This window comes from Argiope bruennichi, chromosome 3 (genome assembly GCF_947563725.1).
Source record: "Argiope bruennichi chromosome 3, qqArgBrue1.1, whole genome shotgun sequence".
Classification (NCBI taxonomy): Eukaryota; Metazoa; Arthropoda; class Arachnida; order Araneae; family Araneidae; genus Argiope; species Argiope bruennichi.
Window position 1 is genome coordinate 145,160,145 of NC_079153.1, and position 17,084 is coordinate 145,177,228.

Below are 17,084 nucleotides of genomic sequence, written 5' to 3' on the forward strand. Positions count from 1 at the left end.
CCACCATATCTTTAGCTTATCATCGTCATTTACGAGCCCCCCCCCCCGTGGAGCCTATTTAGATAAAAAAAAATAGATAACTTATGTTACAACGATGTATGGTTTGTGCAATCCTTCATTCGAGGAAGTGTTACGCAGTTGTAATTCGAGAAACAAATGCTCGCATTTAATTATCCACAGTTAAATATCTTAACTAAAGGATAATAATCAATACGCTTCTTTAAAGAGGTAAAAAATATTCTATTATATTGTGAGAGAAGAAAATTGTTAACAATTTACTGTATAATTTTAATTAAATACTTTAAATATAAGTTTAGGAGAATTTTTATTTTCTTCAAACTGGAATAGAAACGGTTCTTGAATATGTCTAGCCAAATCAACAAAATAACTTCAACTAAAAACTAGTCTAGAAAGAGGTTGGAATAACTAACAATATAAATTGAAAGTCATATCATTCTAAAGAAAGTGAAGGAACATTAAATATCAAATGTTTCAAATAAAATAAAAACTAATGCTAAGTTTGTATGATACACATCAGGATATAAAAGAAGAAATATTACAGTGCATAAAATGGAATACTTAGCTTCGTGCATTACGCGTTAATAAAAAATTGAGAATCAGTTCTTTATCACTACCTTGAGTCTTTTAGGGGAACATTTTCTGGCTCAAATACGGCAACCTTCTTATTTTTCTGCTATTAAAAATGCTCCTTTGAAATCAAGCATTCAGAAATGAAATAGTTTATTCATTTCATGAAGAGAAACAGTATAACAAACTTTTTCTCCGACAGAATTGACTCGGAAACAAAGGCTTAACAAACGGTAATTGTCTAGAACGCGCTAATTATTCCATCTATTAACTAACCATGTATTAGATTTTAGTATTTAGATTTACAATAAGGATCAAAATTTAAAGTCAACGCACCCCTCATTTAAAAGAATACTTTTAGTTTCCCATCCCTCACATACTCGGCCAACTTTATAAGCAAAAATTCCATTTTTGGCTTTTTGTGATTTTTTAAAAAATAAAATATATACACTATTAACAGAAATAGAACAGTTTTCCGTATAACAGTGGTTTTGATTAAGTGAGTAGAATTCTGAAGACTAAGATATTTGTTTTAGAGTTCAGAAGACATTTTTTTTTTTTTTAAATTTTGTGTAAAACAAACATAAGCATTACAAAGCAATCACAAAAAGGAGCTCTAAACTCCTTTATTAGATATCTTTATAGTAAGTAAAGAGCCCCGGAGCACAGTTCTACATCCCTTAAGGAAAAGAGTGATTATGATAGTGTGTCTTATTTTGCCCATTATTGCTGCTTATCCGAACGTATGATCTCTTACGGGCCTGGTAAAGAGATGGCTGGGGATGTTCAGTTTCGAAACCTGATTTCCTCTCAAAAGTTTTGTCTGCCGAACGTAAATCAATGGAGTCCTTCGGTGCAGCGTGGAAGCTTGACTGGTGTGATGTGACTCATCACACCCAATCATGTGACTGCGATTCACAATAATGAAGCCCTCCCAAAATATATCTCAGGTGGGACGCAACTACACTGAGTAATTCATATCGAATAGGACAAAAAATAAAACATACCTGTGAACGACTTATTTAATTAATTTATTTTGATAAAATAAATTTATCGTGAAACTAGAGTTATTCAAGCTGCTCTCCTCCAATGACATGGCAAATGAGCATTCCAGTTCCTGCCATGATGAGTCCAGCGCGTAAGTCATCCTTTGCGCCACTTGCTTTAAGTCCTCGTGAAATGGACTAGAGCTGAAGATTTCGGAGGTTTAGAAAGAAATGGCATCCAGCGATTTCATTTATTTACCTACTTCGTTATGCCGAATAGGGTGGCACTGCCGGAAACCACACTCTATTGCTTTAACCACTCTGAGAGTATACCATGGCAGATAAACCCGTTAAACGATTTGGTCAAATGGATCCTAAAACACAATTGAGAGTTATAGCGCAGAAGGCTTTCACCTTTTTAGAAATACGCTGACATTCCAAGCGGATTTTCTGAAAGTAGGAAATTATAGTATTTAAATTTTTCTCGTAAAGGAAAGGTGATTTCATCTGTAAACACAAGTCGGTTCGCGACCCCCAGCATATGCTCTTTCGGCAATGGTTTGTGAGAATTTTTTTAAAATCTGTACCATCTGAAATGTGTATGACTTGAATTATCCACGTCGTCGTAACGCACCGTTATTTGAGGCAGATTCATTTCTGCACTCGTAGACGCATTGGTGTTTTGGGACTTCGTAAAACATTTCACGAATTTTGTTTTGAATCACTTCGATTTTGGCGGGTGTTCTTACATAAACAGCTCCTGTCCTAATACTGTATCACCGATACACATATTTTTTGACAGTTGCGTGGCCGAATAGAAGACACTTTTGAATTTTTAACTTCGCTTTATTCCATCCTGGGAGACATAATTTATTTACAAGAATAAGTGATACGTCAATCTACATCGCTACACAAGAGACCGAAATTCTCCCTTCAATGGTTTTTACAATGAGATTTTGATAGGAATTTTTTTGACACTTCGAAAAGGGAAATGTAGGTATTTAAGAGTGTGTGCTAAGCCTTCATTCGGAGCGTGAGGAAATGCAGAAGTGAGCATATTTACAAAGTGCGTGCTGAATTAATTAAATAAAAAAGTGTGAATTGGAGCAGTGAATTAAAGAACATTTTAGAATGAAATTAATATGGGTTAAATTAAGATAAAAATGTGAAAATTAATTTGGACTTAATTTATATTAAGAGATATTATTACACACATAGACATACATTTACAGACTTCAATTGAAAATTGAGAAATTTCTTCATAATATAGCGAATTCAAAAATATATAATGAATGTTAAAAAAACAGTTAAATCATTAAAATTTCACCACAATTTTGAAATGTTATTTATCTTACATTTGTGTTATTTGTCTTCAAGGGAAGATAGATTTTGATTATTTCATTTTATTTATAAGAAGCATCCTTTTAAAAACAATGCGAATGTAAAATAAGCTTACGTTTTACTTTTGTAGATAATTAAGCATCGATTTACACTCTTCTTCGTAGTCCTTTTTACTTTTATAAAAAAAATCATTTATTTGTTTCAAGTAAATACTAAGTTAAGATTAAATGATATGCTATGATGCTTGGCAAGGCACAGAAATTTCAGATTCCACTCATGGTTAAAAGTTATTTATTATTCATCAGAAATTGCATACGAAAAAATGGTGAAAAAAATTTAATTACCCTATAAAATTTCTAACCCCTCAATCATTTTCTTAGCAGAATGAGAAATTTGCATTCTCTGTAGTTTTTCGCTAAGTTTTTCCTAACAATGAGTGTAACAATGTGCAATAAAAGAGTGTACATACTGCAAAATAATGACACGCGCAAATGCGATTCCACGCATTCTACAAATTTTGTTCAGCGGACTCCTATAGGCGGGAATATCATGCGAAATGCATTTCCAGTCACTGTTTTGTTAGATTGTGATCCCTGGTGATGTACTTACTGGATGCGTGCGAGGCAACTTTAGGAATGTTCCAGATGTCCAACTTTAGGAATGTTGCAAGGCACTGAAGGTTTAGAGAGATTCTGAGAAAAATTCTAACAGCACGCATGTTTAGTGGGCATTCATGCGTGAAAATGTTTTTTTTAAATTATAACCGGAATCACCAAATAATAAGTACCGATTGCTTAATGCATTTAGATTATAAAAATAAAACTCTAAATTTTAAATTTGTGAACACTTATTCCTATAACAATGATTCGGGTTGTTCATCATTCAATGCTGAGAAAAGCCATTTCCACCTTGAAGACTTAAAGATAAAAAAAATTTAGTGAGTATATTACAACCTTTGAAAAATTCTTATCGCCGCTTTACATATTTCTGAATTGATGAAATTTCACTAGCACATATTCTATTTACACGCTAATTTAATGGAAAACTATTTCCTTGCTGGTCCCTCTAACTTTTAAATTACACACAAATTCTTTTATATCTCCTTTCAACTTTGATTTTTCTAAGGCGACGGATCTCCATTTGTTCTTATGTTTTATAGCATCCAAATTTATCTCTCAGGAAATACCTTTTAGAAAGGAATGCTCTCACCCAAAAAAAGAAAGGCGTCTTTTTGCAGCAGTAAAACAAATATTATGTTTCATGAAATACGAGCGTAAATGTTGCTTCCATTCATGTTATGCTATGCAAATACTGAAAGGGAAGAAAATGAACCTCTTCAAGGGGTAATATATTTATGCCAACTACAAGTGTGCATGTAATATGCATGTATGACAGGTAACAGAAAATGCGGGATTTCAATCATGCTCTTTATTATAGCATCTTTAAGTAAGTTCGAAACATAATTCACAGACTATTTCTTTACTTGAATCATTTCTTCAGTAAAACGCAAAAATTTGTATTCTATACCAGAACTACGAAGTTCAGCAGACTTTAACCTAGAATTTTATCTTGCCGCAGCGAACAGTGTAACAGAAAAAATTACAGAATCAGCATTTTTAGACCGAAATGTTGAAAAGAATCTGGTTTTGATAATTGTCAAAATGCGTAATAATCGTATTAATCTGAAAACGTAATTATTATTCTACTGTGAATACATCTAATTTCAATAATATATATATTTTTAATATTGGATAATGTTTTACAGAAGAAAATTAATCACGCAAAAAAGGGAGGAACTAGAAATATTTCGTTGTTATTCGATTATAAATAGTAAAATTTCACGAGATACTTTTTTTTTGGATGCTGAGAAGTGTTTAAGATAATTATGCAATAACTTTTTCGAATCTTATTTTCACCGTCACATGATTTTTAAATTATTAATTCCAATTCGGCTTCGCGAGATTAATAAGGAAATATTGCTGCGAAATGTTTCCTAACTGCTTGTGCAAAGATATCGTAAATATCATGTTGTAAATGTCTGAGGTAAAACAAAATTGAACTCATTTCATTCCCTACGTTCACGAAAGATAAAAAATAAATCATCTGCTAAGAAATTGTAGATTTTTTTAAAAAAATTGTTTTACCAAAAAAAAAAAGAAAAAAAAAAACAGTTTTTAAAAGAATTTTTTTGGTTTAGGTTTATTTCTAAATTACTAATTATAATATTGGTGTAAAATTTTAAAAATAATTTTAACAGTACTATGTACTAAAGTCAATACGAGAATTTAAAATGGAAAAAGAGTTTTCAGCATTTTGATAAAGGTCCCTTTTAGTAAAAGCAGTCACTTAAATTATTTAGAATTTTTAGCTGCATTCTTTCCCTATTATTTATTAAAGCCATAAACTACTTTTTGAACATAAAATATAAATTTCTCGTTTGAATAGGGATTTCATCCTTATAGAGTGTATAATTTTTAGACAGTATAATATTCTGAAACGAAACTTGATAAATATGAATGAATTTGAAAAGTTCACTATTTCGTAGACCCAAAATTTCTAAATTCGTAAATAAAATAATAAAAAAAAAAAAAACATTTTTATTTTCAACCTGATCACAAGTACTACTGTTACATGAAATGGTAAATAATTTAATAAATTTTATGAAATTATTAACCAATTATGAACCAATTTCTAACATTTTGAAAAAGAGAAAGAAGCAGCGGAAAGATAATAAAGTATACGTGTGATAAAATCAAAAATAGAAAATAAGAGTGGAATTCATAATTACTCGGAAAATTTATTAGTCTACGAATCCTTTATTTTAAACTTTTAAATGAAATAATTAATAATTTTTTATAAGGCTTTAGCTATAGTAAAGGTATAGCATTGTTTAGAGATGCAACATCGAATATTTGACTGGATTTATATGAATATTATTTTATCTTTTATATGTATTTAAAGCCTTAAAATTGAATTTACAAGGAATTTTAGAAGCAAACCAAAAATTATAACTGAAATACCACTATTTGAATTAAGTAAAATGGTTTTAAAATATCGGCTGAAAGTTATTTCAGTTATTAATATAACATAAATTTCCCACCCTCGGGCTACCTAAGCATCGGGGTCCTGAATGAGCTGATGAATAGTATGATTAGATATAAAATGACAGTCTCAAAAACCATGCACCAATCCTTCTCGTCTTCGGAGATCATTTTTGTACTTGCAGAGAAGAACTTCTTACTTTTTAGGTAACATTTTATCTATTCATTTGCGAATCCCTGTTCCACTAAATTAATCATTATGATAATTGCGTCGGAATTACTCCAGTCTTATATACGTATGCAGGCAAAGAGCACGGTGGCTGAAACTAGAGTTTTCACCCTGAACGCAATGACCTCCTCTGTGAGTTGTACGACCCATCATGTAAATGAAAGTAACTCGACCCCACCAACAGGAGAATCAACCAGTATCAGGATACTTCTCATTCCCACATAAGAGGTGACCTCTAGCGGAAGCAATTGTCAAGAACATTAAGCAAACCTTCGATTCAATGGTCTAATTAGAGCGAAAATGTCAATGTAGAATTAGGAGTCCATAAAATTATGAACTTTGTTGTAACAAAACAAGTTATTACACTTGAAATTGTGCTGAATATTATAAATGAGAAATATATACTGCGCATATCGTACTATTAAGAAAACTTCCTTACAACTACATATTAGAAGGCTAGAAAATCCTCAAGCAGTACTTATTTTCCAGTTAAATAGAAAGTCTATCGATTCAAGAATAATTAAATTGGAGTTTTAGTGTATATACATGTAATTCAGCGACTTTTTTCTTTCATTTTAATAATTAGATTCATCCAAGCGGTTTTGAAATTATATTTTTATTTTGCAGATCATTGGTGTTAAGTAAAGACGAATTTGAGAAAAGTGTAGCCAATGATTAAACTGAATCGTGCACCGGCATGAATACTGTTTCTTTGTTCATGAATTGTTTCCCACTCACTGCTGATGTATCTGATGACATTAAAAATCCACTAAAATGTGAGATCTCTGAGAAAATAATCATTAACACTATCGAAATGGTTTATTTCTTCTAAATTAATTTATTTATCGATCCGCATCAAAATATAATCTCAAAATGTCCAACTGCCGATTTTTTTGCAATTTAAGTTCAAAAATATGTCTGAACCTTTTTGAATAGACTTTGAGAAGTCAGACTTTCAAAAGCAATCTTCCTATTTTTTTTTTTTTTTTTTTGAATTTCTTATTTAAAATATTTATTAAATTCATCGATCAGACAATCGAATGATGAAGACAGACAAAGACAAAAGTTTAAACATTCTCGGATTCTTCAAAATGGATTTCCACATTTTAACTGGTGTTAAAGCGATGAAACAAGCGTTGCTTTATTTTGAAACTTATTTAGCAAATGTTGAATTTAAAGTTTTTAAGATATTTTTATGAGAAATTCGAACCTCATATTAAATAACCTAGACATCGAAAAGGTAAAGACGGAATTGGAGAAATAATATATGAATAAAAACGCAAGCAATCGGAGAAGTTCTAAAATTCTCACACACCAAATTTCTAATTTCCGGTCTATTGAATGCATATAGTTTTAAATATACCGTGAGTTACCAATACTGGTGACAAATCCCATTTTATCCTATTTCCTGATTATGATTACTTCAATAGAAGAATCTGAAAGCTGTTGGTGATTTAAAATTAGAACGAGAGAAATGAGAACTTTCAGAGCACTGAAAGGATATTTTGAATTACATTATGAGTGTGGAATGAGATGATATGCTTGGAAAATATTCATGTGTTGGAAGTTGTTTGCACATCAACTTTATGCCCTATGGAGGCAATTTAAAGGGCTAAATTATCATCTGGTACCAGAAGTTGTTTAGTCCCTCTGAAGTGCAGCAGAATCTCGCTTACTGAGCATGATTCATTTCTGAATCTTACTTGTCATGCGAATCAAGCGATAAGCGAAACACGTTTTTATAGGAGTACATGTAAAATAAAATAATGCGTTCTATTCTAATTCTAAAAGAAAGGATCAGCAAATTTATGATAATATTATTTATTATTTACAATGTATGTTTTTCATTTACAAGAAAAGTTGTTTAAAGAGATTCATTTGTGGCGAAAATTAGACTTAGCATTATCCCTAAATGAATTTGTTGCGCGCGCCGTTTCTCACTCATTTCTCAAGCTTTCAGCATTTTCCTTATATCACCGGGAGACTGTTGCTCTGTTGAGTCTCTCATTCCTGATTAAATCTTCTTTGGGTGACAAAGACTGCAGCTCCATCACTTCTTTGGCATTTCTGGCCACATTCTTCCACCAGCTCAAGTCGTTGGTATCCACCTTCAGCGCCACAGTTTGAATCACTGACACACACTTGTTGACACATGCTCTATGGGCATTAGCTCAAATAACTCCGAGTTGCATTGGAGAATGTTATCCGATAAAAACTTCTTTCATGTAGATATGAGAGTTCTCATCAAACAATGCCAGAATGTCAGAATGTTGCATGTCACCGTTAGGCGAAACAGCGTTCGTTAAGCGAGTTACATTTTACATATTTGTCATGTGAATCACTCGCTATGAGAGTTGCACATTAAGACTGCTTGAACAAAGATGTTTCTCTTTTAACGATTTAATCGTGGGTTATTAATTTTATTTATTGTATTTTTACTTTCCCGATTTACCTGTATTCAGGGCATTTGTTATAATTTTGTTATTGAAACTAAAATATTTTTTCCCGCCTCAGCTATTTTATGTGGCATTAAATTTTTGAGCTAATTACTTTTAGCATGTTTATAACCGTATTTTTTTTGTATCGGCTTGAAAAGCGGCAAGAGGATTTAACATGAAATGTTATGTACTACCTTGCGTTTGACGAAGCAATGCCTGCTTCTTAAGCCATATATTCGTCTAGTAATTCACTCAAAAACGAAAGTACTACATTGATGATATTATGAATATTTCTTGTCGACATAGCTATTACAAATCTTATTCCTAATCTAAACAGAATTCCCAACAGAATACTATCTGTTTTGCTTAAAAATGAGTTATATTCACATAAAATAGAACATCATCTTTGGCAAGAAAGAGCATTTACTTTTTCAGGTCAATGAAAGGGTTCGTCCGGGTTCTGTAAGGATCAAAGATCAGACTGCTTTCACCCAAACACTTTCAAATGAAAATTATAATTTAACAACGAAAAGGAAACAGGTTCTTTTCATCGCGTTTGCTGATTTTACTCTAATTTCACCAGCATCTGCATAGCACACAACACATTTCACCCTGAAAATAACTTGTCATGAAAATAATTTGAGCAACCATGAAAAATTGCACATCTTTCAAAGAGGTAAAAATGGTCGCTCCTTTTTTTTCTCTGTAATTATGAGTAATCTTGGTCAAGGGTCGATTTAATTGAAATGTTAATGACCTGAACTATTGAAAGGTTTTTTGTAAGGAATATATCTTCTCTCGAAAATTAATTTTATTTGGGAAAAATAAGAGTCGACCAATGGAAACTCTACGTGTTTTAGTTTTTAAATAGTTATTATGAATCGTAAACAAAATTCGAAAGTTTTTTAACATGTTGGTACTGAAATTGAATTTTTTAAATAAATTTTTAATAGAAGATATATGTGTTTTTTTTTTTCATGCTTTTGCTTTTTTTATGTATGAAAGTTTCGTCCAAATTAAAATATTTTTCAGATGAATTTAGCAGAATTTAATATCTAATTTATTTAAAATAATGGTAAATATGTAAATATTTTTCCCTTTAATATTAAATTTGATAATTATTAAATTTATTTGCTTTCATATTCCTATGACTACACACAACTACCTCTCTTCTCATCTTTCTATATTTTTCGCCAGCTACAGGGTGCATATTGGATTTCAAGATTAAAGTGGCACTATGCATGTGATGCGTATTACGTGAGTGTGTTAGCACAATTATAAGGAGCCATCTTTACACAAGTTATTGTATTTTTCCTTGCTACATTTGCGTTAAATGGTGGTAATCGAAAAAAATGTTGTAATGTTATACGATAGCTTAGTTTCTTTAAATGAGCAAATAGAAAATCACTGTACGTACACGAAAAGAGGAAAAAATTATTTGAAAATATAATGTGAAATTAACTAAAGAAAATTTCATCTGTTGTCCAAGTTCGCTATAATTGAAAGTTGAGTAGAACAATTGACTACAACTTCAATTCATTATATTGGCCATCATTTTATGTTCTGTTACAAATGAAATAATTATTACTGATTAGTTCATGTTTTGGAAGTTTAAGTTTACCATTTTTATTTAATAAGTTATGTAGTTACTTTTCTACTTTAAACATTTACAAATAGTTTCTAAATTAATAATTATTTTTATAGTCTACATTTTGTAATGCAGCTGTATATTTGAACCCCTGCATGAGTCTGGCTCGTGCATTGAATTCATAAATTTTTAATTAAAATGCAAAAAAAAAATCACTTAAAAACACATCATTAGCTGAAATCCTCTTGTATTAATATAATAATATTAATAATAACAGGATGCGTCATCGAATAAGGAAGATAAACATATTCTACGTCAGGGGACTGAGATTTATAAAAAGTTGATTTCAAAATTATAAATTAAGTAATTATAATTATTTCATTAATGGGACTTTAAAGAGCAATAATTCCGCAACAAAAGCAATAATTACACTTAAATTTTCCTCCAAGATTAATTCTGGATATTTTGATTCAATGGATATTTGACATGAATGCGACTTCCCGATGTGTTAATCCTCGAAGCAGAAGTTGTCTGCTTTTATGACTTTAGTTCATTCTAACAAACGACTTCTCTTAAGCTCTTATTTGCTCGCGTTCGTAAAGCGTGGATTTTATTGGATTTGGAGGAGTAAATGACTAGAGGAAGGAAAATAAATGAATAGTTTCAAAATTCTTCTGCTTATTTGAATATAAATAATAGAATCCACCACATTTGATTTCTTCTCACTATTTCCTTAAATTTCTACATTTAAAATTTTTATTATTGTATTTAGCAATATCACAGGTAGCTGCAAAATCTCATGAAATATTTGATACTCAATCTCAAAAATCTGTTGTCAAAGGAAACCTAATTTGATCCGCATTTTATTCTGACAACAGGATTTCGAATGATGCAAATGAAAAAATTCCTATTTTTTGCTTTGAGTTTCTACATAGCGCTGCATACATATTTGCATTAGTCAATAAAGCCAAGAATGAATGAAATCACAATTTTAATGGCGTTTTTTTTATGACGTGGACACATGTGTCTCAAACAGTACACTCTGTCACCTCTAAATTTTGTCATCGCCTCAAGTTGGGATTATTTAGAATGCACACGTTCTTACTGTTACAGCTAGGTCACTTGTTCACTTCTTCTCGGATAAAATGAGCAGTGCTTCTAAATTATATTGTTCCACAATTGCAATAGTTTCCGTCTCCACAGTGTGCCACATTCATGCAGGATGGAGCGTCTCCTCGCATGAAATTATGTCACGGCAGCATTTCGAAGCAGATAATAAGCAGTGCCATTCTGTCTCACTCATTTTAGGTTCGTCTGAAAAAGTGTATCATTTATTTCTATTGTTACATGAAATATATGTGCGATTCTGGGATTACAATTGAAAGGGATATTATTGGCAAAAATGTAGCATGACGAAATTGCGTTTTTATTGTACATGTAAAAAAAAATAAAGCTGCAAAATAATGAATATATAAATAAAAAATTAAAAATGGAATACTTATTTAAAGATAAATTATTTCATTAGAAATATATTAAATTCTTTTCTGGTGAGACTCTATGAATATTATCTGCCTTTCATTGAGAAAATATAGAAAAACTCTCCATAGCTGCTAACAAGTTTCTTTTTTACTTCCTTAAAAGTTTAGGAAACGGAATTTGGATCAGATGATGTGTTTTATAACGTTTCAGCCTCAAGAAAGCGTTCCGAATCGTGAAATAATTTTAAAAATATATAAATTATAAAATTTCAATTTAAGAGATGAATATTTGCTCCACACTAGCAACATTTTAATACCTTTTGATGCATATTTGAGAAATTGGATTTTCATCTATACTCTCAAATAAAATTAAATGTAGAACATGGTTGCAATTTAAACACTTGACATTTCTCGAGAGAGCTATTACATTATTAATTCTCATCTGTAATGAATCTGAACATTTGCTGTTCTGTACACCTATTCTCTGCTACAATATTTTATTTTGAAGTAAAAGTTCTTCAGGAATATAATTTAATAAATGAATTTAGATTTTTTTTATTTTGATTGTGATCATTTAGGATTCATTGATTTGCAATCGGAAAGCAGTGTTTTATAATGATGCTTACTTACTGGATTTTTTTTTTATCAATGTAGCAAAAAATTGACAGGTCTGGATCAATTATCGTTGTATTTAGTTGCAAAGAATTTTTTTTAATGACCGGACTCCACACATTTCGTATTATTTAATGGCTGTTTTGTATTTTATCGTTCGGAAAAAAATCTTGGTCGTTTTAACTTCTTGCGGTCAGTTTAGTAAATCTGTTACTAATCAACAGTGTTGAAACTGGTTTGCGAATATCCCTTTTACTAGAGTCCTCTTCTTTATTCATTCATTTTGCCATGGCATAATCGAGGAGCTCAAGTCCTACATGAGATTTCAATTATCTCAATCTGTAGTAATAAGTAAATTTTCAACAAATTTAAGTGATAATAATTAGATTAATAAGGAGCTGCGCATGCGTGGGATTCCGATTGAGATCAACCGCCCTTTTCCAGTGCATTTAAGAGAGAAATAGGTAGCCGAAAAATAATTTACTGTCTGTTTCATCAATTGCATTTTTAAGCAACACATCTAAAACTTCTAATCAAGGGAAATTATGTGATAAAAATTCTCAATGATATTCGAATATTAAAGAATTATTTTCAAACAACTGATTCGCATCTGAATAGTTATATTTGCCGTAAAATGGGCAAAGATTAAAAAAAAACTCGCGACTTGTACTGATTAAATATTTAAATATAATAAATAGATTATACTAAAAAAAGCTAATAAACGGAATGTCAAAATTCGCAATGCCAGATTCCATAAATTCCACCTACCTCTTAAATTTTTATGGAAATTAAAATTAAATTTTTATGGAAAAATGGAAAGGAGGAACAAAGCTAAAAATTCTCACTTCCGATTCTTCTCTTCAAAGAAGGTATTAATTTCTTTTAGTCCCTCAAATATGGAAAAGAAATATAGGTATAAAAGGAAACTTGTGGCATATAAAGATCTTTTTTCTTTTTTTACCCCAAGGCGCAAAGAAAATAAATATAAAGATTCTCGCACTTAATACATAGAGCACTTAATACATTTCATCGTCTATTGTTCTATGGTTTTCATTCAAAACGGGCGATTAATACCGCCAAGATGGCAACCCTTTTTTTTAATGCTAAAGATTCGCTGGACGCAGTATTTTGACAGGTTGCGGTAAAAATAAAAAAGAAAATGATAAAAGCAAAAAAATAAATGTTTGTCGCCGCACAAAGCAACATTTGAATTCGGCCGCAAGTCTTGTAGGGAGAGAGAGTAGGAACAGGTGGTGGATCGAGAGTGAAAGAGCAGGAGCTTGAATTGATTATCTTCCATAGCAATGTCTGGAGGAGTTTGGTTTGGGGTGTGTATTCCGACTGAAAAATATGAAAAATACTTGAAAACTTTGCCCCCACCTGATCAACAAACAAATACGAACCTAACGAATAGGAATCCAGGTAAGTCTGAGGCGCTGAAGCTTGAATTAATTAGAACCGATGAAAGAAAGTAGTTCAAGTATAAAGACTTTTCTTAGTATATAGTTTCAGCTTACCACGGAATACTTTTTAATATTCCGATTCTACTCTAACAGTTTTTACGCATTCTGGTTTCAACACAAAAATGTTGCCTTAAATAAGCAACCCCTTGTCTGTAAGTGTTTTAGATTCGTTAAATATTTTATATTATTTTAATAATGCCCGCTCACCCTTAAGTTTTTGAATTTCTAACTATCAACGACAAAATATCTTCCAATTTATTCATCAAATTGTCCATCCATTCTAACAGTGATGCTTTGCTGTTTTAATAAAATTGAGCCATTCACATTTTTTTTAAAATCATGCTTCTCTTCTTCATAGTTTCACGTTTCATTTCATGCCGGATAATCAGAAATTATTATTTTTAAATAGATTATAAAAGTGAAGATTTAATACAGGTTTCTTGCGATAATCGAGAAATACTAATAAATAAATAAAAAGAGTAACGGAATGAAATGACCTATTTAATCGTGAATATAAATAGAACAAAAGAATAAATTTTTTGAAAGGTATTTTTTTTATATAATATTTATTCTATTATCATAATGATTATTTTTCTTAGTAATCTTTTTCCCTCTTATTGCTTCTTATTGTGGTTTATTTGACTGCGCTTCGAGTCTCCATTTTTCTCTGCTTTACAGGCTCTCTCTTAATATTTCAGCCGCTAATTTATAAATCAGAATGAAAGGTGTTGGAAACACGAGACAAAAAAAAAAAAAAAAAATGGGAAAATTACCATTTTTCTATTTTTAGTTAAAAGTAGACTTCACTCTAAAATTAAGATTAAATAATAAAATTAATTTAGCTACACCATTACAGAGTAACTAAATATATGTATAAATCTTTTAACGACGCTAAATTTATTTTGAAATTGCAGGTGGTTTAGATACGAACTATTACTTTGTGTAAAATGAACGGCAGTAGACTGTGAAGTGGGTATTCTTTTCAACTACAGAGATACTCTAGAAGTGCCAAATATTTTTAATGATCGATAATTTTCATAAAAGATCTACAGGTAATCTTAGATTACAGACTGTATAAAATGATTTCCAGCTAATGAATTATTTCTGCAGATTGTAATGGTTTTAAAATTAAAAACTTAAATAATGAGAGAAAAAAGTGTCAATTTAAAAAAAAAAAGATTGTTGCTTTGACAAAATGCGTAAATAGTAAATTCTATAGTCATGTGCTTTATTTAATAAAATAAAGCTTATTAGCTTCAAATAAAATATTTAGTTAAAAATCATCGCGACTCAGCTATTTTGATTAAATTTGAAAAACTTTTCACACACGTAACAAAAATCAATAAATAAGAAAATGCATAAATGTAATTATTTTCATTTATTCCATTTGAAATTATTCTATCTCTATTGCATCAAATTATTTTAATTTTTTAAAAAAACTGGCATTATGGTTTTTTTTAAAAATACAACTGCAATTATTTTATTGTTTGTGTTATTCATTTTTAGCCAGTCTTTAAACTTAACTGGATTTTAAGGCGGAGAAATACGTATTTGAAATTCTGACTGTTATGATATTCAATTGATACTTCTGTTTAATTTTTGACTTGCCGTTTCAAGTAAATTTTATAAGGATTATTTGTAAAACTATTTCTAATCCTTAATGCTTTTATTTTTTTCATAAATTTTTCTCTGACAACCAATGCGGAAAAGGTAGACATTTTAGACATTTTTTGATTCAATGAGGTAAACTAAAAGTAAAGGAAATGAATGTTTAATAACTTGGTCAAAATACGAATTAAAATTTTTTAATACTTTTTCATGATGCATTTTGAAGTTAATGAGTCCTTTTTTAATAAAGTAAAAAAAAAAAATTATAGTTACATATAAAGCATTGGAAGGATAATTTTTGAATAAAATATTTGCTAAATGTTTGATCCATTGACGTTTTTTAATAATTTCTACATGGATTAGGGAAAGTTATTTAGTTATAAAAATTTCAAAAAATAAAAGCTTACTGAAGAATTTTAGTAACTTTTCACTTTTAATAAATTTTGTGTAAGCATTTTAAATTTAAAAAATGTATTTATCTCAAGAACAAAATATAAATTTCTGATGCTTTTTTTTTGTTATTTTTCAATTATGGAAATTTAAATGTATTATGTAAACTTTTTAAAATACTTATTTTTTAAATTTACTTTTTTTTCCTCTTAAAGTTGTCATGTTTATGCATTTTCTCCTTCCTAAAAATTTTAATTATTTTTTTTCAGACATTTTTTTGAATCATACTTTTTTCTCTCTTTTCACCGTTGAAGAAGAAGTGGAGAAAGATTTTCTTTTATTTCAAAGTTCTCACCGATATTACATGTATTATTTGCTTTCATTTATAGAAAATAATTTAAAAATCGTAGCGGTAAAAATATTCAACAGTTTTTCTTAATTGTGTGCAGCAAAAGGAAGAGTTACTTAGAGTAAACTTTTAATAACACATCTAAAATAATTTTTGAAATTTTTTTGCATTTCTCCTGTTTTAACGCATCATAACACAAAATTAACTCTAACAAATTTTCGAACTTTCTAGATTAATTCAATGAACAAAAATTCCCCACAACTTTACTATTTTTGTTTTGATGATTTTTTTCGGTAACTGACATTTAGTCAGTGCCATTTTAATAATATAATCGACGTCTCTCGCCCTTTAACATTATCGTATGCACTTGCATAAAAATGTAATTTATAACATAGAGTCCAAAAGAGTTTTGGTTTTATATTATTCAATCAAACATTTTATATTAATATTCATAAAATTTCTAAAAAAAGTATTTACAAATGTATTCAATCAAAACTATTATGCACTGTTTATAAATGTTTTTCTTATGGTTTATTATTTGGCAACTATAAAATCTGAAAATACTTACAATAAAAATAAATTTTGTAGCGTCTAACAATTTTAAAAGTATCTATTCAGTGATGCTATTTTACTTGACAGTTTTTTTCTCTCATCTCTATAATCTTATCAAAAAATATATTTATTAACTTCCCTTACAAAACCTTAAGTGTACTTTTTTTATTTCGTTTTCTGTAGTGAAACCGTTATGTGTAAAAAAAGAAAATAACTAAAAGTTCACATAACAGTTTCCTTTAGTGTAACACGTATGTAAATAAATAGAATAATTAAAAAAATATCAAATATTTTCAATCAGCTGCAAAACATTTCTTTTGTATGTTAATAAAGCCTTTCCAAATCTGATAATTTTTTTGTTTAGCTTTACTGTAATAAAGAAAACGGAGCTTGTATTTTGAAAAAAAAAATATTTCAAATT

General features: G+C 29.8%; 1 protein-coding gene across 2 annotated transcripts in view; it reads left to right on the forward strand.

Moving 5' to 3' along the window:
- Positions 1-17,084, forward strand: part of LOC129963216 (uncharacterized) — a 126,211-nt gene that overhangs the window by 16,029 nt on the left and 93,098 nt on the right. The window contains exon 1 of one of the 2 annotated variants that reach the window (XM_056077403.1): positions 13,531-13,723. The exons of the other annotated variant lie outside the window; for it this stretch is intronic. Coding sequence (XP_055933378.1) covers positions 13,606-13,723 — 118 coding nt within the window. The 5' untranslated portion in view covers positions 13,531-13,605. Of the gene's footprint in view, positions 1-13,530; positions 13,724-17,084 lie in introns of those variants that run through there. 2 annotated transcript variants of the gene reach the window in all.